This window comes from Ambystoma mexicanum, chromosome 2p, assembly GCF_040938575.1.
Source record: "Ambystoma mexicanum isolate Mex_15411 chromosome 2p, UKY_AmexF1_1, whole genome shotgun sequence".
NCBI lineage: Eukaryota > Metazoa > Chordata > Amphibia > Caudata > Ambystomatidae > Ambystoma > Ambystoma mexicanum.
In genome coordinates this window covers 955,206,448-955,231,598 of record NC_090923.1, presented here as the reverse complement: position 1 = coordinate 955,231,598, position 25,151 = coordinate 955,206,448, and the positions used below count along the sequence as shown (strand labels likewise).

The 25,151-nt window shown below is 44.6% G+C and overlaps 1 protein-coding gene across 1 annotated transcript in view; it reads left to right on the top strand.

Annotated features, from left to right (window-relative positions):
- EHD1 (EH domain containing 1) overlaps positions 1 to 22,606 on the top strand; it is a 243,041-nt gene extending 220,435 nt beyond the window's left edge. Inside the window, exons 4-5 of the mRNA XM_069644742.1 lie at positions 507 to 671; positions 21,897 to 22,606. Of these exons, the coding sequence (XP_069500843.1) occupies positions 507 to 671; positions 21,897 to 22,421 (690 nt within the window). The 3' untranslated portion in view covers positions 22,422 to 22,606. The remainder of the gene's footprint in view (positions 1 to 506; positions 672 to 21,896) is intronic.
- Positions 22,607 to 25,151: the final 2,545 nt, after the last annotated feature.

Below are 25,151 nucleotides of genomic sequence, written 5' to 3'. Positions count from 1 at the left end.
GGGCAAGATAAAATTATTAGTAATGTAAAAAAGATAATTTTTTATTCTATTGCTGAATATAATTTGGCTGCGAGTTTGCTTTTAGTTATTGGGCTTAGCTTACTCTCAAAGGGTTAACTAGGTTACTCTTTCTCAGCTGCTGGTCTCATCTTGCTTTAGGCTGACAAGTTACAACTGTTGAGTGAAATTAAGTGAAGGAAGGAGTGCTTCTGTCTAACTAGAGAAAGTGAGCCTGTTCAGCATTTGCTACAAATGGCACGCCACGGCCTACAGCTGGTGGGCTTGTGAGGTTCACCTGTTGCAGCTATTGCATGTAGATGTGCAGATAAATTGGGAGCAAGCCTTGCCCTAGCGGCTTTTTTTTTTTTCTTTCATTTTCTTCATTTCTGAATCTCGCTGGCGGTTTGCACTGGAATGTGTTATTTTAGTTAATGAACATTGATGCAGAGCACCCCTACGCGTCTGTGTCAATTCTGAAATCTTCACCCATGTTCCCTATTCGGCAGGTGCACGCCTACATCATTGGTTCGCTGAAAAAGGAGATGCCAAACGTATTTGGCAAAGAGAATAAAAAGAAAGAACTCATCCAGAACCTGGGCGAGATCTACCTTAAGATAGAGCGTGAGCACCAGATCTCTCCAGGAGATTTCCCCAACTTGAAGAAGATGCAGGTATGCCCAAAATTACAGCTTTTTTTTTGTGTGGTAAATTCGATTCAAAGTGTCTCCTGTTATTTTAAAGGTTTCGTTTTTTTTCTAATCAGTTGAGCCTGGGGATGTGGGGCTGACAAATCTGTATGTGCCCTTTATTAAAGCAGCAATTCATTTGATGTAGCCCAGTTTTGTCCCTTAGGCGTGGGATTTTTATACATGCAATATAAACATTTTTGCTTAGCTGTTCACATGTAACTAGAAGAGGGGATATGCCTTATTTCAGCAATAATGGCAAGAAGTGGTCCTAATGCTTTGCGCGTGGAACAAATTAGTATATCCAGTCCTGCATGGGTTATTTATTTTTAACCCGTACATATTGGCCAATAGGACCATCGTGAAATGCTAGACATAAATGCTATCTTATAATGAACCTCCATCTGTGAAAGCAAATGCCAGCTTTTCCAATGAAATTGGATTTGCTGTGTCTCTCCTATTAAAATATTTGAGCTGATTCCAGGACAATGAAATGCTTTCCTCGACATGTGTACACACGTTTATCCAACTATCTCCACTACAATACATAATGGGTTCTGACACCCATTGCCTGCGCTCTCCCCTACAAATCGCTACTTACTTGGCTTTTTCTTGTGCGACTTGACTAATCAGTTAGCCTATTCCACACAGCAGGCCTATGAACACATCAGCCAAAGTCACTAAATAACATTCACAAGCTCGTTTAAGTACCTAGCGTTCATCCTGCCACAGCAAGACGTAGCTGCTTTCATCCTGGATCTGCAGCCAAACCAGACTATCCACACATTTCTAGACCCTTACAATCTGATCATTGGATGCATGGTCAAAACACCTGTCAAATGCCAACCGCTCACCCCTCGCCTCAAATTAAAAACCCTCCAAACCAAACGGGTCACCACCTGGTATAATGAATTACTTTGATTTTCAAAAAAGGGATCCCCCAGCAGCAAGAAAATGAATGCCGTCAACCTCTCACACATTCAGTGGTACAATAACCAGAACAAGGGCCTTTTCAAATCGAACACACGCCTCCATAACCCTTCCATCTACACTCCATTTTTTAGTCTGCAGCCATTGGCCATTGTTCATTAATATGAGAACATCACAGCTCACATACACCACAAAAATCTTCTGTTCTTGCAAACCACTTCACCAAGTCCACTTCTTCCCCTCTTTCCCAAACCTTCCTAGTATTACTCTGTCCTTGAAATTCACAATCTTCAAAAGCCATTCCTCTCCTCCATCATCCAGAATCTACCCCAAACAGCCGACGCATTACTGTACATGCAACCCTACAGATAAGTGGTGTATCGGCCACTTTACTCCCTAAAAATAGGCAAATAGTACCAAAAAATAAAAACGGGGAGTAAAAATACTCCCAACAAAAAAATAGAAAGCGGATATGATATATTTTATTTGTATCGCGCTCGCACATAAGTGTTTCCGACCGCGACTACGAAAGGGAGGGGAACGGGGGAGAACACAACAATCTTACTAGGCCCGGTGACATTGAGAATGCGCAAGTGTATGGGAAAAGGGAAAAAGTGCATGGAAGGAGGAGTGAAAAGTGCGGAGCAGATTAATAATAAATAATAATAAATAAAAAGAAAATGGGGGCAATAAACAGTTGTAGTGCAGCCAGCAAGTGGCAAGTGCTTTGTTTAAGGTAGCAGTCTGGATAAGTCTAAGTGCAGAAAAAGAAGAAAAATGGAGGGGGCTGTAAGGATACAGATACAGTCCCCAGTGCAAGGAGTGACCAGGAGGGTGGCAGGGTGAGCAGGTACCTGGGCCCAGGGGACAAAGGGTGGCCAAGTGCACAGTGCCAAGAGAGAGCAGATCAGGAGGGGGGGGGACGAAGGTGGAAGCGAAGAGGAAGGTCTTGAGGTTCTTCCGGAACCGGAGATGGTTCTCCAAGTTTTAGATTGGCAGGGAGGCTGTTCCAGAGAGAGGCCCCAACCAAAGATGGAGATCTACCCCCAGCTCGTTTCTTTGAAAAACGATTCACCTGGGGGGAGTTAGAGGAGCAAAGAGCTTGAGAGGAGAGGTATTTGCAGAGGGATAACTGAATGTGTTTTGGACCCAGGCCCCAGAAAGCCTCATGGACATGCAGAGGGTTTTGAATTTAATCCATCCACTGTGAGCCAATGGAGAGATTTCAGGGCTGGAGAGATACGATCCCAGGGCTTGAGGCCAAGGACAAGTCTCGCAGTCCTGGTCTGGATAAGAGGGCGGAGAGTAGAGGCAGGTAGATTTAGAAAGAGACTGTTACAATAGTCCAACCTAGAGAGAGCCAGAGCTTGGCAGACAGTGAGCTTCTGATGGAAGGAGAGGAAAGGCAGAGTACCTCTGAGGAGGTGCAGTAGGAAGTTTGACTTTTTAGAGACCTCAGAGATATGGGCAGAGAAGGAAGTTTGGAGTCAAAGATGACCCTGAGGTTCTTAGCCTCGCAGGTAGGGGTAGGAGGAGGGCCAAGGGAGGCCGGCCAGAGGGTGAGACAGAAGGATGGAGATGGTGTGCCGATGAGGAGGATCTCAGTCTTGCTGGCATTCAGACAAAGATCATTGGCGGCACACCAATCTTGAATGGCAGTAAGGCAGTCAGATGAGGGTGGCCGAGGGCAGCCGGAAAATGAGTCCTCAGCGTAGCACTGGAAATTAGAGCAGAAGATGGCAATGCAGTGGGCAACCCCACAGGTAGAGAGGAAGATGGATGAGTCTTGTGCCCTTCCTTTCACCCACACAGTTTCATGGATAGGTTTGGAACAGTACTGGAACAGTGTACCAATGGAATAAACTACTGTTATTTCTAACTAATCAGAAGTAGTAAATGTGTATCTTTTAAGGAGCACGAATAACTAGATGCAAAGGAATAATTATTACAAACTTTTCAGTTTTTCCAGTTAAAACATATTTGTACTCGCTTATAAAATACTCCCATTGAAAATTAGACTTACATTTTTGTATGCCCTAAAAAAATAATTTTACTCACAACTCGAAAAAATAGGTAGTAAAATACTCCTACTTAAAAATCTTATCTGGAGCGCTTTCTACATGGTTAATGCTTCCATAGTGCACGTCACATTTACCAAATCTCTAAAACGATCCAGATCTTCTCAAAGTCCATTTTTAACCTCAGCAACTGCCATCCTATTACACATTTCCCTTTTCTTGGCATAGTAAAAGAGCAATTGTAAAGCATCTCCAAAAACACTTTTACATAATCTAATCCAGGACTGCTACCCAGGCTGCTGCCTCTGTAGTGCTAACACCACTGGCATGCAAATGGTCGATTCCCCTCTACTTAACACAGCACTGGCCACTGTTGCCACCTTAACCTGGTTGTCTTCCCTGGGGCATTGGAAAAAGTGGGTCACTCTGTACTTCTCAACACACTCTCACCACTCGTGGGAACCAAGAAGAAATATCTTGACCACTTTACCTCTTAGTTTACATTAATTCCCTTTTTTCTTATTGGAAACCTCTTGCCTGGCTCTGCCCAGATTTGATACCTTCCTCCCACAGATTACTAATATATTGAAATGTTATCCATGTGTAGATAGGTCAGAGAGGTATGATAAGTGAGTGGATAGAGCATAGAAGGGTTGCATGCCTAAGCACTGTTAATGGTCTCTTTGCTGGAAGGGACGTCTAGGTGCATGTTAATATTTCTGCATTTACATGAATCGCTAGTCTGGCTGTTCTACCTCCAGCAGGTCTGGCGCCAAATGTGGCCTCTCTTCCTCCCAGGTGGGTTGATAAGATTGGTACACGGGGAACTGATAGTTCTTCTTAATGGGCCGGTTAGGGATATGTCAAAGGTTTTAGGCTCCCTCCTGAGAAGCCCATAAAATGTGGACTTTTTCAAAAATCTCACTTGTTGTTTTGACTCTGAACTTAAATGTTTGCCCCAGTTTACTGCAGGGGAGTTTACCTTACTTATTTACTTAACTTGTAAAGGGGACTCCATGTAGCAGTGTTGAGCAGTGACCCAGAGTTCTGTGTTGGGAGCAATCGGCAGCATTTTGTCCACTATTTTTTTTCAAATGTAAATCCATTTGGGTTCTTTCCATCACTCGCATTGCCTTCACGTCTTACAAGTCGAAACAACTTACCAGGCCAAAAACTCACATTGCTAAGAAATAGTTTCACTTCGTATTTAAGCCTATGGCTTCAGTAGATCCAACCGTATCTAGTGCCTGACTTCTCATATCTCAGAACCTCACCCACCTTTTATGGTATGCAGTGTTAAAATCGTGGCAAAAATGTCACCTGTACAAAAAATCGTGGCAAAAATGCTGTGGTTTGACCCGGTAAAGGTGTACTCCATTATACCATTGAAGGGGAGCAGCGGTGTCCCTGCTCCTCTTAAAGGGTATAATGGGTCTGGGGGTTGCAGGGGTGTCCCCTGCCTCCTTTACATGGATTGTGGCGTCAGAACCACTGCTTTTTTGACAGGATATTTTGTGTCCACAGCCATTTTTGCCGCGATTTTAACACATGGAACCCCTTTTATTCTGAACCACTTTTTGTCGCAAGTAATGTTATATAGCACTTTCTCCAAAGCACTTTATGAAGAACATCTTTTCATACAATGTGTTGCCCAACCAGAGTTGGTACTGTTTATCGACCTCTGAAGGATGAAAGGCTGAGTGCTCTCTGCGGGGATTCGAACCGGCGACCTGCAGATCTCACACAGATCGCAGCAGCGAGTGCTTAACCTGCTGATCTATCTTACTTGCTAGGAGACCTGAAAAGCCAGTTATACCTACAGTGGATGTGACACAAGGCCAATGTTGTCATGAGCATCATGAAATGGGGTTTAGCACTTGAAGCTTCTGCTAGTTTTCTTACAGTCATCGGAGGCTGAGCCAGAGAGCCAACAAATACATTGTGTAAATTATGGAACATTCAAGAGGAGCTGCAAAAAGTAAGAGTTTATGAACCATTGTGGACTAATAATTTGTAAATCTCTTCCTTTTAGAAAATACCCACATGGTAAATATTCTGGCAATTTTGGTGCCCCTTCAGGAAGGATACTGGTTGGCATCGCTTGATCTTCAGGATGCTTACTTTCACATGCCACTCAGAACAGAAATGTATGCTTCAGATTGTCAATGGGTGGTTGATTTTCTCAGTGCAAATGTTTTCCCCTTTTCTTGACAATGCCTTTTCGTAATTCATTTGGATTAAGTTATAACTCCAACCTGCAATATTGGCTGATCATGTCTCCTTCCAGGCCTTTCCTTACAGAGAATGTTCAGAATGTGTAAAAATACACTTCTAGCCCAAGGTTTCAGTAAATCATAATCCCTTTCCTCTGGTACATAGTCTTCAGCTCTTATGCGATAGATATTGACACTAGATTTGGGATTTCCTTCCTCTGAGAGATTTGTTGCTGGTTTGATTGCCCATCAGTTGTCCAGCAAATACAATCACAATTTGGGTAATTTGCAACAAAATGTGGTACTATATCCTATCTTGTCTCCTTTCCACCATACTAATGGGATGTCCTCCAGGAACAGAAAGGACTAGCATGTTGCACAGCATCATACATGTATTTAAAAAACAGAATCAGTAGGGCTCAAGCCTGTATATGGCCCTGTCCCCCACCCCTTCACCCCATTCCTCCCACCTAATAAGGGCTTCATATGTGCATGCACTAATCTGGCACTCATGCCCTTTTGGCAGCAGCTTTAAGCATTCTGCATGCTATTCCTGATACGACTCTGCCACAGAATACACATGCGCTCTGCTTGGTGGTTATCAGTGCGGGTCATGCCTTTGCCTTCTGCTTCATAGGACTTATATAGCGTGCTTAAGAAGTAGCTAAAGTAGGAGGAAGCCTTCATTCCCATCCTTCACACCTCAAGGGCTTTGTGACATTGAAAGATGAACCCCGTTTTCAACTAAGAACACCAATCAGGGGACATGTTTCTGTTGGACTCCCAAGAGAGCTTCCAGTAACTCTTTCCTAGTCAGCAAGTAGTAAGCGGTGTGATCCGTTCCTTTGGAACTATGCAAGGCCAGCAGCCCCCTCCAACCTCATGCTCTTAGGGCGTTCTCCTGCTGCTAAATTGATCCAAACTGCTCCCGTCAACATGTCCGATCCTGAGATCCCTGTCTAGATTAAGCAGGCACCTCAGACCTGCGCTACTATTCTGGAAGATGTGCTTTGGCTCGTTTCATTGGTTAATGCCTCAATTACTGAGCCTGGTCATGAGAACCCGCAATGGATTTTGAAAGGCACTCAAATCTCTGTTCTCATGGTCCAACATGGACCAGGTTGCTGCATCACCATGCATAATCCTACCCTGGTCAGTCGGAGTTCCTCCAAACCCTACAGGGACCAAAGTTCCCACAGCTGCTAATCAAGCGTATCACCCCCTACCAGGGGACTACAGTACCTTACCATGTCACATCATTGCAAATTTGGCAGATCCACCCAAGGAAAAGGGCACAACACAGCTCATCAGCCCCCTTCTGTGGAAGTGCGGCACCGCCCATTACTCACAATTTGAATGATTTGAGTCGGCCAAGGAGTCCAGTTTGCCTTGGGAGGAGTCGTGAGCTCCCTTAATCTCAGTGCACATTCGGTCCCGGACCTTGACCAAGAAGGTAGAGGGGTCTTGGACTTTCTGTTTTAGGCTTGACTTGCTTTACCAACGAGGACAGAAGTGGCCTGGTTTCTTCCTCATGGCACCATGCTGTTGAGGAATCCTGAGCCCTATACAGCCCTGTACTCTCATTCCAACCTCCCTCCCCCTTAGATGATAGCACTCCCAGTAGGTCTCATGCTGGCTCCACTACCAGATATTTGGGGCAGAATAAACTGCTGCTGGTGAGCTGCTGAGTGTTTATGACCTCCCCTAACTAAGGTACTTTTTTTTTACAGTCCTGGTCCGTGCCCTCTACTATGGTGTCTCAGGTTCTAGTGATCATGCACTTGTCTTCAGCTGCCCCTCGACAAGTTCTTCCACAGCTGTTGCCTCCCCTTCCCACCCCTTACCTCTAGATACCTGGGTAAACGTGGATGATCTAGAGGGCTTCCCCGACATTAGAATGGTCCACAAGATGATTATCTTGCTCATGGACTAAAAGGGGGGGGGGGGATGATCTTCAGTCGGGTATGCTAAGGGAGGCCAAGAAGGTCTAGAAGAACCCTCGTATATTGGCCCCAAAAAACTGGATGCCCAAGTTCAAGCTCCTTCCATATGAGGGGACCTGCCAGGTTTCTCACCTTCTGACCTAGTTGGGTCACTCTCTCCCTCTTCTGCAGTCTCTGGTTAATATGCTCTCTCCTCCTTCCTAGACCATTAGGACCGGAAGTTCTACCTGACATTAGCAAATTCTCAAATCTCCTGTCCGTGCTTGAAGATACAAGACCCCAGGAGGATCTTTCAGATGAAAGGGGGGGACCAGTTTTGGAACATGATATCCTGGGGTCTGTTGCTGAACATGTCTGAAAGAGGCTTCGGACAAGGTCAGGAACTTGCCTTTTCATCAGATACACGGCCATCCCTCAACTGGCAAAGTCCTTTCAATGGGAGAAGACCACACCATAATTGCCTAGTAATTCTCAGCCGTAACCAAACCTGCTCCCAAACCTTCCTCCACCTTCCAGATATGGGATGGGAGCAGACCAGCTGGTGGTTTTTGAGGTTATAACCCCTCTTCCAGAATAAACATAAGCAGGATAGCTCCTTTGAAAAGGCCATTGGTCCTTTGCGCTTTTCATTAAAAAGGCGTTGTACCACAGAAGATTATACCAAAGTTGACACAAGAGGCCTAGTATCGCTCAACATCAGTGGTAGCGGGTGGGTTCTTGCAACAACCTGCTACTAGGCAGCTATGAACTGAGAACCCAGGCCATTTCTGTGATCCAGAACCTGCAGGCTTACCCACCCATCTCCCCCTATTCCAATGCTACCCATCCCTACCACCCCGATAACTAATCAGAATTACAGGATATCAGAAGCTGCTTTTGACTTTCTACAACAAAGTCCATTCTTCCTCCCCCTCTGTCAAGTGTTTACTCTTGCTTCTTTGTGGTTCTGAAGAAATGCAAATTGCGCGCTCCTCAGAGCTTGTTCCAGATCCTGGCTGTCTTACCAATTCTAGGTCCCTACATTTTGGGCTTAGTTGCAGCTGCAGAGATTTTGCCAAGGTGATGGCCGCAGTGAATCCTTCACTGTGTCAGAAGGGTATTCCCATCTGCCTCAAATGTGAGGACTGGCTTGTGCTCGTGGTGAAGTTTTGCTTCAGAACAGACTTGGTCTGCACTCTGGTGCTATCCATGAACTATAGAAAATCAGACTCACAATTCCTTTAGTTAATCGGCCTCATCGGGGACTATTAGTGTGCAGGAAATTCATGGCTCATGTGCTCACTTTCTCTGGTATTGATGGCCACCTACATTCTGGTTCTCACACATTCAAATTTGCACCCAAGACTGTGCTTCACCTTGCATCTTGTTTGTCTCAGAAGTTAGTCACACAATATTCTGGTGCTTGTTTTGGTCAAAGCGGGCTTGCACTTGTGGATAAAGGAATACAACCTTTTTGTAGATTTTGGAGAAACCTGACTCATGCACCAATTATAGGTGAGTGCAAACAGAAGCATCTTTATTCATTGGCTTGCAAGTCCATGAAAACGGCATGGTGCACCACAGGACCGCAACTTGACAGACCTGCCCACCAAACCCCTTAATTATTGTAGGTCACTAGTCACACGATATGAGACCTTCCGGGAACACTTAACCCATTTCCACCACAACAATGAAACCATTCATTACAGGGGAAGTCCTTTTTATGTTAATGTCTGCCTGTGATGACTACGTCCGGTCTGCCAATCTGTGCAAGGTTCCCCTGCACCTGGACTTCTTCCCTTTTGTCTTACCCCCACCCTCTGTATATGATTGTGCTTACCGGTTAGAGCTGGCTCAGGCAGCTGCATGAGGGCCTGCGGCTGGACAGCACACTTTATTCCAAATTCGTCTATTTTCCAGACCACTGTACTCCTTTTCCCCGCTCTCCACTCTGCTCCCCTTTCCGTACTCTCCCTCCCAACTCTCCTACACACAATATGCACCTCAATACACTAATCTTACTACTCTCTGCCTATCGCTTCCAACTATGTCCCTGCGCCTCTCCCCCTCACCACTACTCCCAATACTGTCTTGCATTGTCTCCCTGCCCTCCTGCACTACAGTATCATTCTCGCACTATTATGCCCCTTTAAACGTCTCCCCCTTTCTTTCATGCTTTCTCACTTGCACTACATTACCTACAACTAGTACCAGGTTTTCTCACATTCAATACCTCATCTGTACTCTGCTAGCAAATCTTCAACACTTGGCTCTATCGTCTGTCCTCTGACTTGTCTCTCGGTCTATCTCCACACCTACTGACCTCTCCCCTGCAACTTCCATTCACTGCATTTATGCTATTCTCTCCATGGTTCTGGATCCACGCCTCTCCCCTGAACTCATTACTTCCAGAGCTATAGTCAGAGCTTACTTGACTATATGGGCCAAACAGTGCATGTCTTTTCCCCAGGGGTTGGTTACGCAGGTGAAAAGCTTTAAGAACCCCTCTTAACCCTGCCCCCTTTTCAGTTTATTTGTAGGATGGCTGCCAGGTGCTCAGGATGCTAATTTTCCATGTCAATTTCTTCATGTGATGGAGTGTTGTGTTACCAATTTGGTTTGATGCGGGTTTCTCTCTCTACTTCCTTGTGGTCTCTTCTCACTCGCACCTCCTTTTCTGTTACCGACATCCACTTGGGATTGGTAGGTCAGGAGTTGCATGTCACATTGCTGTTTGGCAGGACACATTCCAGTCCCTTTCAAAACTTGATTGCATTCCCCAGGTCTTTTCTTTTTTTGGTTGCTCCCAGTTGCATTCTTGGAGTTGAGGTTTTGAAACAGAAAAGAGACACTGGCCAAAAACAATACTGAGAGGCTAAATGCAACAGGGTGGTAATGGCATTCACCTACATGGCGCGTTTGAGGCCTGTGCCCCGTCACCTAACCCCTCTCTGCCTCTGGACTTCATTGCCCCTAAAAAACATTTAAACTCTCAAATTAGCCAAATGGTTCACCCCAGACAAAATCACTTCAAGGAAAACAGTCAACTGGAGGAAATCTGGAGAAGGAACAATCTACACACTAGCAAATGTGCCTACCATCAACAGTTACGCATTTACAGGGCTGAAGTGCTCAAAGCAAAGCAAGCGCACTACTCCAAACTCATTGATTCAGCACATTACAATGAAAGGGAAATGTAGAAGTTCATCAGATAACTCAAAAACCCTAGAGCCTGTAACACAACTCCTACCCCTACACAAGAGCTCTGTGACCAGATTGCTACATATTTCAACCAAAAGATCCTAGACATCCAGGATCATCTTGACAATGAAGGACTCTCCCACCTGCGCGCCACCGACAACACATCAATCCCTCCCTCCCTCTACCTCCTCTCTATTGCCTTTCGACCTTCGGTCTGTAGAGGACCTACAAGCTACCATTGACTCATGCACCCCATGAGGATCCATGCCCCTGTTCCCTATCATATATCCTATCTGATGCCCATCTTTTTCCCCTCCTTGAATCCATCAGCACCGGAAGAGTCCCATCTCAGTTGAAATCTGCATACATTAGACCTTTACTCAAAAAGCCCAGAGCAGACCCATATGACCCAGCCAGCTATCTCTCCCATCACATCACTATCTCTGATCCCACCCACATTCAAGGTCGCGCACCCTAGACTGGGGTAGCCCAGCACAACTGCTCTATTTCCATCACTGGACACTCGCTGACCCCACCCACCCCCCGGTCTGACCACCACATCATCCAGATCAACCTCACCGCCCTACCACATCACTCCCATCAACAATCTCCAGAAGCTCTCGCCAGCTCACTGCTGAAAAAATACTACCCCATCTACAAGTTCCTGCCTTAGAGACCCTAGCTCAAACCTACAACACAGCTATATCAAGCTAGCAGTGGATGCTATTGCTCCCCTCAAAGCGCAAAAAGCCAAACCCACCTGTCACGCAAATGCCTGGTTCACTACAGACGACCTCGCTACAGAGGTCCTGGAACTCCGCTCCAAAAAACGTGCCACCCTATCCCTAGGGCAAGCGAACCAATCCGACTCTGCCAAGCTAGAATTCCGCTGTAGAGAATACAAAAAGCCATCATTGGAGACAAAGCCACTTCCTTCAAATCTAGGATCTCAGACGCTAAATCAGACGCCAAAGAAATCTTCTCTATCTTTAGGGACCTAGAGACAAACGGACCTAAACTAAACTTTAGCAAAACAGAGCTGATACTCTGTAATCCTACGGGTCCTAGTTCCACCACAATCCTGTGGTCTGATGAGATGGGACCCTGGCAAAACCCATCAACCATAAGAAATCTTGGCATGAAAATGGACTACACCTAGGTTGAAGCCATTGTCAGAAGCTGTTTTTCCCAGCTGCATATACTATGCCGCTTCTTACCTTACTAATTCGCCCACAGGGCTGTGGCTATCATTTCTGGAATACTATCCAGAGTAGACTATGCAAACAGCCTCTGGCTCTCATATTACCTAATGAGGAAACTTCAAAGAGTACAAAAAGCAGCAGCAAGAGTACTTCTGAGAACAAAGCGATTTGAACCCATCACGCCAGAATTGCATACTCTCCACTGGCTACCCATCAAAAACGGGTGCATTTCAAAACCTTTTGCATAGCCCATCGTTCATACTACAGAGTAGGTCGTTTCTCCTTCAGGAGTACGTTTCAGCACTACACTCCTTCCAGAACACCTGGGTACAGCAATGCTGCACTAGTGTTGGTCCCTAACTTACACAAACTACAACAAGTATCCTCTTTTTCTGTTCTAGCCACTAAATGAACATCCTACCCAAATCTCTACGCCTGCAGAAGAATCACTTAACTTTCAGGAAACTGCTCAAGAGTAGGCTTTTTAACCAACTGAAGACCACAGCTCGGGTGTGTAAACAGGCTGGCCCCCAGCCTGTAATAAGTTAATGGAGATGCATAGTACACCTTACTCCATGTACAAGTCTATAGTAAATACAGTGAACACTGAGTCTCTAGTCACTGCTAGAAGTGTAATAATTGTAACAGCAGATCAAGTGGTACCTATTAATCACACACGTTTAATGTGCTTGAAGTCATCCCTTAGTTCAGCAAAACCTCAGTAACCATTTCAAATGATTCCCTTACCAGGGCAATAGCACAAATCCTATGAAATTCTACATTCACATATCCTACTTCAAAATACAAAGTTGGTACACCTTTACCCACATGTGTTGTGTACATTTTTCCCCACTACCCGAAGTACAAATTTGCACTTAAGCCAACACGTGTTTTGACCTAGTACCGGTCCTTATCAAGACTGGGCTGTGATGAACAAGGATATTTGTATGCTGAATATCCTATTCAGAATGAGCCCCTAGTGCTGTTATAATGAACGTAGTAAGTGTAAAAACAGAACATGGTGAGTGTTCATTCAAGGCTCCTTCCTTATAATTTCTGTTCACGTTAGTTGCATTTCAATTTTGTAGTGTTTATTTGGTAATTTAATTCAGACTACCGATCTCCTTTCATCCATGGAAATTTTAAGTCTACGAAATACTAGCGTGTTCAGTTTTTGCGCTGAATACTTTCGTGTATAACGGCACTGGATGCTATTCAGCATACAAATATCCTCGCCCAGCCTTGATAAGGGCGGGTACTAGGTCAAAACAAGTGTTTCAATGTTCTGTAGCAAACAGCATGATGGACTGAGACAAGAAAGAGGACTGCCCAAATGAACATTACTAGGCTAAACCAGAACGGGCAGTCTCATACTTGGAGGAAGCTGATGGGCTACAAGCAACTCCCTTCCTTGGAGCGGGAGTTCAAAGATGGAAAATCCAAGAGCAACATGGAGATCCGACTGGCTAGTGACTGCTGGGGAAGCTAAGATGTCTGGTGAACGGGTGAGCAAGAAGACGCAGGAGAACCATGGAGAAGACTTCCCAGCTTGTGCTGGGAATCGAGGAATGTGGCAAGCGAGGCAGAGAAGCGGCACGGAGAGTGGCAGAGTCCGGACCGGAGATGCATTCCCCCAGGAAAGAGGGAAGTTAAAGCGGGACCCGAGGCAAAAGAGGAGCTTTGCCACCAGCTGCAGAGACTTTGCCCGAAGCAGAGGGAGAAAGCGGAAGCTGAGAAGGACCGGAGCGGGGTCGGAGAAGCCAAGGGAGCCATCCTAAACCAAGTGAGCCCACAGCCGAAGGCCTGGGCCCTGGGAGGAAGCTGGACAAGGCATTCCCTAATAGGAACGGGAGGCAAATTTCCTATGGCTTGCATCACAAACTGATTGTCACAGTATTGGGGGAGATTCAAATACACCAGCGATAAAAGGACCCGAGAGGGAGGGTCAGGGGAGCATATGCCCTCACATCTTGAAAGTAGATGAGCATATGAGAGAACCTGTCAGAGTATACCAGGTGTTTTGTTAGTCGAGGGCCTACACCCAAATTGAAAAAGGGAACTGAGAGAACCTGGCAAGCGAGTAGACCTGGGGTTTTGCGAGTCTGGGACCCGCACCCAAGCTGTGATACATTGTAAAGAGAATCCCAAGGAAGACTCATGCCCTTAGGTGTTTTAATTGCATTGAATGTTGAAAAGACCTGGGGAAGGGAGCCATTTCCCCTGGAGTGGATTGCAACACAAAGAGGAGGGAGGGAGGGAGGGAGGAGGGGGGGGGGGGGGTCATCCTCTTTTGCTATTGTTGGAGTTATATCTTTTTGTTGCACTTGAACATTTGTGCACTTTCTAAGCCAAAGCGAATACCCTTAACACCTTAGTTACTTTTAGCATGAGAGGACTAGGATAGGATTTCTGAAACAGGACAGACCCTTAGTTTTAGTTGAGGTAGGAAAATACCTCCTAGATTAATGGACAGTAAGGCATTTTCCAACCCATTTATCATGTAATAAAAGTCTATAACGATGAGTGTTGGGTGTCTCACTCGTGGTTCCTCACAAGACCCTATCCATCTTTTATCAACAACCATGCTGGTAATTTTTACACTCTGCAATCCTGAGCTGCCCACATGGCAAACCTGCTGAGTCAGTCGCAGCTGTAAACCACCTAGAAATGTTCATATTGACACACAGGTAACTGGTATTTCTGACCTGCATCCATCAACACCAAAGATTTCAGCATCTTTCTTCCCGCTACCCAACTGTCCCACCCTGCCCTCCTTTCTTACAGAGCCAGCCATATGCAGCAATGCCAACTTTATTGGCAGAAGAACCATGAAGAAGACCACTTACATTACATTCATTGTTGCTGGAGTCAGAAACCCTACAACAAAAACATGGCGGATACTCCTTCTCCCACCAAGCGCCAAAAACCTGGAATGACCTCAATCCACCTACTATTCAGGAAACTACTAACAACTTGAAAAAACACTCACACACTCTCTCTTCCCCCTGGAAAATAATCATGGCAGATAGCAGGGGAACAGAAATCCCTGTACCAATAGCCCCAATCCAGAGGGTGAGAAACAGAACAAGCACCCACACGAGACACCATCGCACAGTAACTACAACTAAACAGTCACCCCACGGAAACAAAAGAACCAACTAAAGGTAGTCATGACAGGAGGAAACCAACGACTGAATACACAGGCTGACCTAGACAGATCCACTAGGACGCACCTCCAACACCACTTTGATCCTGAAACATTCAAAGCCCCAACCGAACAGGGCCACATTTGACAACAAAAGATAGTACCAACCAGTTCCACGCCCGAAGAAAAGCTCAGACACCGATCGGTCCATGGTAAGAGATGGTAAGCACTCCTTACAATACCTACTATGATAAAACTGGATCAGCGCAACACCAGCACAGCGAGACGGCCCATAAAGAACTCAACAACCCCACCCACAGGGATACAGCGGAACGGGACCAGACGTAATCAAACTTGACATCAGGATACAGACCCACAAACCCAACCCTCAACTCTGGATACTTAAACCACACAAGTCACACAACCACTTCTCTCCCAGCAATCCGCACGCACTTTACCACACCACAGCAAAAACACATAAACAGCACACGAGGTCTCGCCGGATCCGATACTTGCACCAAAGCCCAGCACCCGGTGTATACCGAGCTGAAGCTGCCAACAGCACACCACTTCTCCCACTCTCCTCCTCCCGACTAACCCTAACCGCCCTCCTTGTTTACAGATCCATCAGAGCGCCTGGGGACCAGTTCCATTGGTGACGGTGCGCTATATAAATACCTTTTTAACAGAACAATGACTTAAACCTTACAGGCAGAAGAAATTACCTAGTAAACGGATGTTTTCAAGGATTTCTAAAAAAAAAACCTTCAAGGCACACATAGCTAAGAAAACTCAGATAGCTTGCTATCAGCTCTCCCTCCTGTGGAAAGTCCAGTCCTTCCTCCCTACAGACAGCTTTACAGCCACTGTTCAAACACTAGGCCTATCACGCCTGAATGGGTCAATGCATTCCTCGAAGGCCTCCCGTCGTACTCCCTTGTGCCCCCGAGAAGTGTCCTACATGCGGCCGCATGCCTCAAGGGTCTACGCAGATAAAACCACATCACTCCAGCCCTCATCGACTTTCACTGGTTCCCACTGCACGACAAATCACCTTCAAGTCTTGCTGCATCAACTATAAGGCAGTCGCCCTCAAGTCACCGAGCTACCTTGTGGAGAAACTCTACATCTGCGGGGGACAGCGTATCACCAGAAGCCAGGACACGTAGACAGACTTGATATCCGCTGTTGCAAAAAGGAAAGGACCAAAAAATAAGCCTGCTCTGTCTACTATCCAACTATGGAACCTCCTCCATGTCGACATCGGACTCGCCCCTACAATTCAGAATATAACGCAAGACCCACCTCTTCAAGGAATCTCTGCCTCAACATATAGGCCATCATATTGGCCCTTGTGCCACCTGACTCACTAGACGCCACCTGCCCCTCGGTACAGCTGTACCCCTCAGTATCCTACCCGCGCCCCTCCTCCTACTGTATATCTGTTTGGTTACCTCAAGCGCTCTTTTATGTATCTGTATTGTTGTATACCTCTGTAAAGCACTCTGTTGCTTTTCGAAGCTAGGCCTTGTGCTCCATAAATGCAAAAATAATACATACAAATAAAGAGCAGATCATAGGCTAAACCGTTCCTCATGCACAGAGATGAGATGATTTTGTCTGGGACCCTAGTATCCTCTGGTGGCAACGTCTAGACATGAGCCATGACACTTTAGTGCCACAGTCTCACATTTGGCTCTCAAATATTCTTCTCCAACTAATGCTTTCAGGAGTCTGTAACCTTTGGCTCTCCACATGTTTTGAATTACAATGTTAAGTTGTGTAAATAGCCTTTCCTGCTCTGGGTATGTTGTCTTGTAGCACGGTAGGTGTTAATATCACAGTTCTATGTTAATTCATGGAAATTTGCTTGAGGCCCATTTGTTTGCAGTATTTTATTTTTTTTACCTATTTTCTCGCAAGTAAAATGCAAGGTGAGATACCCTGCACACCTCTGGCCCCCTACGATAATTAAATGCCTAAACCAGACCCTACGTCACACTAGGGATAGTATTACTGGCACGCCCTAGTTCGGGGGCCCTTTTCGAGTTTCAAAAAACAAACTGTAATACTCTGCAGCTTCCACTAGATGTCGGCCTATGCACAGCATGTGAATCTAAGCAGATACAAGCATGAGAAATAAGATTACGGTGAGTAATATATATATTTTTTTTAATACATTGCGAACAAGTGGGCCTCAAGCAAATGGGCAGGAATAATTAGTCTTGCCAGAGATTTGGTGCTGTGATATGGCATGGGAACACAGATCTATGCAAAACATGCCTAACTCACTGAGCTATCCTCTGAATCTGTGTGCCACTCAAACCTATTAAAATGCATTTAAACTTTGTAGAATGTATTGATCATGTGCAGCAATCAAAGAAAGTTATACAAGCATTGGAAATTCCAACAGTTTGACCTTTTTCTTTTGTGGGCATTGGTCAGCATTTGCCAGCCTATGCCATAATGATACTATTTGGCCATACGTTGGAAACGGCTCGAGAGTGGTGTTGGTACCTGAGCATATGATGGCAGTCTCTGGTAAAGGCCTATTCACAGTGCAACACTGTTGGCTTTGCAATTGATTGTTTTTAACTGGGCTTCAGATGTGAGGCTACACATGTCGACATATCTGAAGCCACACTTGGATAAGCCATTTTTTCCCATTAAACCAGGAGTGCATTAACAGCTGCAGTCAGGTCTTTAAATCTCAGAAGATTGCTTTGCATTAACACTAGCTAGCTGTCGACAGAGCAAAGTGTGATGTTAGAATCATGATGGAGCTAGCTCGGAGAGATCCCAGCGGGGTGTTTTGGGTGGGGAGGGGCAGGTAGTGGGTGGGCATGACCATTGGGACTGGCATGGACAGGGGCTGCCAATGAGTGGGTAACTAACCAACCAACAGGCTGTGTTGCTCCACACATGTCCTCTGTCTTGCATTGCAAATAATTGTGGCTTATAGGCAACGCTTTCAGCGTCACCTAATGTACAGCGTTTGTTTTGGCTAGGTTTTGCTATAGTGTATGTACAAAAGTGGATTACCCAGGCATGTGCTCCTATTGCTATCCATAAAGACATTTCTGAACTGAATATTCTCCTCAGCTCACAAGTCATTTGTGCCCAAGGCATTAGGTCCGCCTTGGTGGAAATCATTCCGGCTCGCAGGCTAGGGGAAGTTTAGGCATTTGTCCTCCAGTGTGCCATATTTGTAACCCCCCTCCCCCTCCGCCCCGACCCCCCACAGGCACAGGTGACTTTCTGGACTCGCCCCCCCCCCCTAATTGTATCATTGTTGCTTCTGACATAGGAAATTGGTCTTTCAAGGCACAGTGCACTCTCCACAATTTAAATGTGGCTATTCTTCCTTGAGCGTTCTCCTATATTCAAGTCTTCAGAGCAACTGGTTGAATGTACTCTGGAGCGTTGCAAGTTATGGTGGATTCCTCCTCCAGAAGCCATGTCCACCCTTAGAGTGTGAACAATGGCAGCTTTGGTGGAAATCAATAAGGTGGCAACTTGAGCTATGCCTTATGCTTTCTCTAGGCATTATCCCATGGACTTGGACTAATAAGCTGTGGTCGCCCTTTCCTGTATGTTCTCACTAGAGCAAAGTGCAAACAATAACCGCATGATCGAGCTTTTCCACAAAATGTTTAAATTGCATGAAAAGTCCATTCTATGTATTACAGGTATTCCTTGTGATCTAGTACCCGTTTACACATCAGTTGGTTTTTTTTTTACAGCCCTCTGGTGAGGGGTGTATAAAGGCATATACTTCGTGAAGTAGTAGGGTGTCCACCAAAGATGCACAAAACATGCTGTAGTAATGTAGCAGAGCAGTTTGGTTTTTCTGTTAGGGTCGGAGTGGACAAGTACAGAGGTAAGATCCGGGCCGCAGGCTGTAAAATAGAGCAAACGCAATATACTGTAGAAATACCTATCTTGTTGTATTGCATAAGATAAAACACTCAAGTACTAGAAGTAGAATATACAAACCTAGTATGTATAGAAAAACAGTAATGGGTTGAAAGAATCCCAGCGCCTTTCAGAACCTAGTGGGCAAGACATTCACGAACACTATTGTACTTCTAATCACTTTACTGTTTGCGAAGGTGGGTCCCAGGACACGGAGATACATATCAAAGAGTTAGCTGCAGTGGAAACAGCCCAGGAATTGTGAGTGCATTGGTAGGTTTTGGGCTCTCGATTGTGTGTCTGGCTAGCCATTGCTTGGGGGAGGGGGGGGGGGGTGGTGTCTCCATTTCAGTGAAGTACGATCCAGGGGATCCACGAGGAAGAGGTGACCAGTGTACAATATTCACAGAAAGGGGGCACCACAGCCGCGACGGAGCAGGTTAAGGGGACCCAGCAAAGCTCACAGGTGGCTCTTGGGAGAACAAGGGGTGCTGTCCGCACTAGCCATAAGGGTAAGTAAAGCAGCATATAAGGGGGGGGGGGAATTGTTGCAATAGCAGGTGAACACAGAATAGAATCCCCTGCGGTCACAAAATGACACTGGAAGCTCCATGGAAGCCAGAACAGCAACATATTTTAGGGACCGACAAAGTTAGACTGAAGTAAACCAAAAATGGAATTCTGGCCAAAAATCCTCAATTAGAATCAAAGTACATATCTACTCTTCACTAAAAGGCATCCTACATAAAGTAACCACGGGTACCTGTGCATATCTTCTAAACCAGCAAGCAAATATCTAGCACAAATTCTTATCAAGCAAAAAGTGTATCCCTAATGCATGCGCTCTTTTCACAATTGGGTTTTTAAACTGATACTATTATTTTGTGAATGCAGCTAATTTAATATTTGCTCTATGTGCGCTGTGTGTTTAGCAAAGTGACATAACCACGCTACTTCAAAAAGTAGACGCCGACATATGTTCTGTCTTTAATTGCTGCCTACTACAGGGCCATGAGTTTCGTCCTAGCAAGGGAAGCATTAGCAAGCATTAAATAAAATCACTTTGTGGCATGACTGCAATCCAATTGTTCATGGTGCAAATATTAAGGTGCGTTAAAGAAAAGGATAGTTTATCATGTGGTTGGGAAAAAACACATGATGAGGGAGGGAAAAAACATAAAAAGAAACCATTAAATCATAGTATTGTTGACACCAAAGAATTAACTAATGGCTAGCTGATTTATCACGTCTCTAACCTGGTAGTGAGATGGTATTGGTACAATTCCATCAAAATGACTGTTCAGTCTTACTTTAGTCTGCAATTCGTTCCTTGAAATGCACAATCTGCAAATCCGTGTTGGTGCTTCACTTGAGACACAACCTGCCCCGGCCCCTTCTTGGGAATTGAACGTTCTTCTCACTAATTCAAATGGCCCAGTTTCGTCTCTTGGAAGGCAACATTCTTGATGGCCATTATCTCTGCCAGAAGGGTAAGTGGATTCAGGCCCTTTCTTCTTAAACACCTTACCTCCTGTTCCACAAGGACCAGGTCCTTCTCCGGGCCACTCTGAGGTTTATGCCAATGTGCCATCCACTTATCCCCTGAACAAGCCATTGGTCCTACCAGTTTTTGTTGCCCTCCAAACACCTGCTGAATGATCGCTTTACTCCTTGGATGTAAAGCGAGCACTCCTAATATCTAATACATAATCTTTGGCACAATCAACATAGTATGTCCTCACAACTGTTTGTTGGCTTGCGCTCTACTGCATCTGGCAAGGGACTATCTGAGCCCCCAATCTCCAGATGGCTTGTCAGCTTGCTGATGGCTGATAGCAATGCAAGGATACAGTTTGGCCACAGGCACCATCTAGGAGAGCAGTCTTGTCCACAACTTTTGGCACGAGGGCCGGTTGGACATCTGCACAACCGCTACGTGGAGCTTCTCGCATACCTTCACCAGATTTTATTGCATTGACAAGAACTCTGCGCAGAAGTCAAGTGTTGCAGGGACTGTTCTCCCAAGCTGTGCCATATTCCTCCTCCCTAGGTATGTTTGTGCATATTTGTGCGTTTTGTTCTGTTTTGTAATCTATTCAAAACCATATGAATCAATGTAAGATTCAATGCTGGAGAAGAAATGTTACTTTCCTGTAACTCATGTTGTCCAGCACACATGTAACCCTTCTGCCTACCCTGCATTACTCAACTTTGCATGGTATTGTGCGCTATACTAATCTAAAGATGGTCTCCAGGGGTGGAGCTTTGGGAGGCACTTAGAGTGAATGACCCAAAACGATTTGATAGAACACTAAAGTGAGTGCAGGCTCTTGAATTTCTTTGAAACGTTTTGTTGCAGAGGAATTTTCAACAGCATGTGAGTCTTCAAAAGAAACCAAAGCTGGTGAAAAAGAGTTGCAGGTAACTTTTACTTAACCAAACGAATGTCTTCAGCAATTGATTAGTTGGCTGAAACCTAAGCAACCTGAACAGAATTAAATGTGTGGTCCTGTTTCTACTCACAAAGCTAGCTAAAATTACATAGAGGGGATGCAAACATTTTGAGCACACGGTAAATGGCACACTTAGTTGTAATGCGAACAACAGTGATAAACTTGTTTTGTTGTATTGTGACCAGGGCTAATATTTTTCTCCCCTTTGTAGGAACTGCTACAGACCCAAGATTTTGCCAAATTCCAGGTCATTAAGCCCAAACTGTTGGACACAGTCGCTGACATGCTAGCCAATGATATTGCCCGGCTCATGGTGATGGTGCGGCAGGAGGAGTCGCAGATGACAAACCAAGTGGTGAAAGGTGGGGCCTTCGAAGGCACTATGAATGGTCCATTTGGTCATGGCTACGGAGAAGGTGCTGGTGAAGGCATAGACGATGTTGAATGGGTTGTTAGCAAGGACAAGCCTACCTATGATGAGATTTTCTACACACTCTCGCCAGTCAATGGTAAAATCACAGGGGCCAGTGCCAAAAAAGAAATGGTGAAGTCCAAGCTCCCTAACACAGTGCTGGGAAAGATATGGAAGCTCGCCGACGTAGACCATGATGGCCTTTTGGATGATGAAGAGTTTGCTTTGGCCAATCATTTAATAAAAGTAAAGCTGGAAGGGCATGAATTGCCAACAGAGCTGCCCCCACATCTAATACCACCCTCCAAACGGAGGCAGGAATAGCTCGCACACAAAGTGACTGCTGTCTGAACTTTGAATGGGTTCCAGGCCATTTTTGCTAATGACCTAACAATTTACAAACTCCGATCGAACACCCCCTGTTCCCCCTCTCACTCAATCCTTTTTCTGAAAACATCTATGTACACAGCTTTGCAATAAAATCAGATGTTCTAAAAGTGAAATCCAAACTGTGCAGTATGCTGTTAGTGATTTGAGCCTATGCTGTGATATAAGCAAGTTAGAGTGGACTATTGCCTGATAACAATATGCATATTATGTCGGCATGTGAATAAATGTAATACTTATTTTGTGGTGTTGGCTCATCAAAAAACGTGCAAGTCTGACACCTTTTGAATACAAAGTTCCTAGCAAAGGAACACCAGTGTCGGGCATTATGCAGTAAATTGAAAGCCATTAATCTGCACCATCGTTTGAGCTTTGTGGTTTCGTTTGTAAAGATTTATAGAAACGAGGTTATTCACTTGTCAGTTCATTCTTTAAATTCCCTAACAGCCAGTCCACCTTGTTTTTATGTTGGGGTGCATTTTTAGTCCACTATTTGCATAGTGTTTTGCAAGATTCTTTGGTAGTTACTTTTATTTTTAATGCATTAGGTCTCGTCCTCGTGGCTCATGATTCTCTTAAAGCTCAGAATCCTACAGCAATGTTATAAATCTGGACACCACTAGGTACAGAGAACAGACTTCTCACTTTGGAACTCTGCGTTTGAGTATGCATGCTCCAGAAACCTGATATCTAACTGTGAACTGCAGGATCTTGTTGCCCACCCCTTTAGTAGATCAGATCTCCCTATGTCATCTGTGGAAGATGCAAACAAGTGCAATTTCCAGATATCAAACATATTGTGAAATACGCCGTTTGAGAACACTAAAGAAGTATAGTTAACAGGGCAATGTGTGTAATGAAAATGTAGTAAATCCATGTTCCCTTTCTGTTCATGTCAAAGATTAGCGGAGCCTTAGTTCACACACGGGTTTGAACCTTCTGCTAGTACTGTAAAGTAGAATGAATAAGCTGTTAACAGCAGAAGCTGTCATGTGTCCATTAGGGCGGTGTGTCTTGCCTGATGAAAGGATGTGCCTACCCAATGATGCAATAATGTTCTTTGACAAATGTTTGATGTTGCTGTACATACACATCATAAATGGAAGGTGAATGCTCTACTAGTCATAACTTCACATCTTGGAAATACTTACACCCACAATTGTATTGTTTCATTAATATATGCAAAATGTACTCAAAGTAATACAAAAGCAGTATTTAAATTATTTGATTTGTCACAAATTCAGGTTAAATCTTCTTGCCATTCACAGATCTGATCCTGGCCCTCACCAGTACCGAATATTGTAACTATTAACAGTCCTAGCAATATGTACCCTTGAATGTCCAGCAGTGAGCGTGTTAGGACAAAAGTGTTGGGAGTTTGATAGATATACATACGTCAGGAAATAGCCATTTTGTCGACCTTCATATCAGTAAGGAGTTGGCTAACTCCAGAGTGCAAGAGGTACAGTGGACTTCCAAAGAGTAGTATTGGGATTCTCACTCATCTTTTTTTCTTCTGTCAAGTATTTTAATGCATATTGGTGGACTGTACATACTTGTGCTGAGATCCAAAGGTAAGTTTTAAATTGTTGTCAGCATTGTGTACAAGTGTCTATATAATTGTGCCCTAAAATGTTTTTTCTATTACTTTGAATATATTGCATTTTTAACAGATTAATTTTCAAACATAATTTTGTGTACAAGTATTACCAAGATGTGATTATGACTAGTTGTGTTTTCTCCATCCCTTTGAGTTATATACATATCATCCAGGCAGTGTAAGACGACATGTAGTAATTGTGGTTTATCCCTCATGCGGCACCAACCGCGCCATTTTCAATTTCCATCCCCTCGTCCCCATCTTCTACAGGAGTATATGCAGGGCAAACACAAAATGGCTCTCCATTTCTTATGCAAGTATTTTGTTGGGCCTTAGTGGCTGCTTGCAAAGTATTTATCAACAGCACACCACCAAGTCTTCATTTATGGGAGTTCTTGGTTCCACTCATTCCTGGTTGTCGGCGGGGTACCACCATATGCTTCCGACATAGGGAGTACTTGGTTATGCATATTGCAGACTGTGCCCTGTGTTGAAGCTTTGTATCCACTTGCTATCATGTCTTTTGTCAGTTGGGTCATGTTTGTCATATTAGTTAGCAGTAATCTGTTTTATGGATCAAGCTTTTTTTTTTTTTTTTTTTTTTTTTTTTTTTTACAATGTGTCTTTATTTACAGCGTCTTACAATTTAGTTTTGGAATCTTTTGTTTTCTTTTTCCTTCCACGAATCATACTTGCAAGAAAAGAAATCCTTATCACTTACAAGGCAAGTTGACATCTATATTAATAGATGCATCAAACCTAGAAGGTGGTTCGTTGTCAATGTGATTCCGTATTTAGGATTCCAATGTTTTTTCACACTTAATACAGATTAGTAAAGGCCAGAAATTCTGGAGTATTCGGTGGTGCAAGTCCAATGGCATCCATGTTCAAAATACACTAGTTAAAATTTGGCACAACCTCAATTTGTGATTGGTCATGGCAAACTCATTCAATTTGTACATTCTAGGTGCTGTTAGCTGCCTGCAGACCACTTGTAAAACTGCCCTTTAGAAATTCCCTGTGCTCCAAAATAGTCTTTTCAGTCTTTGTTCCCCCTTAAATCTGTT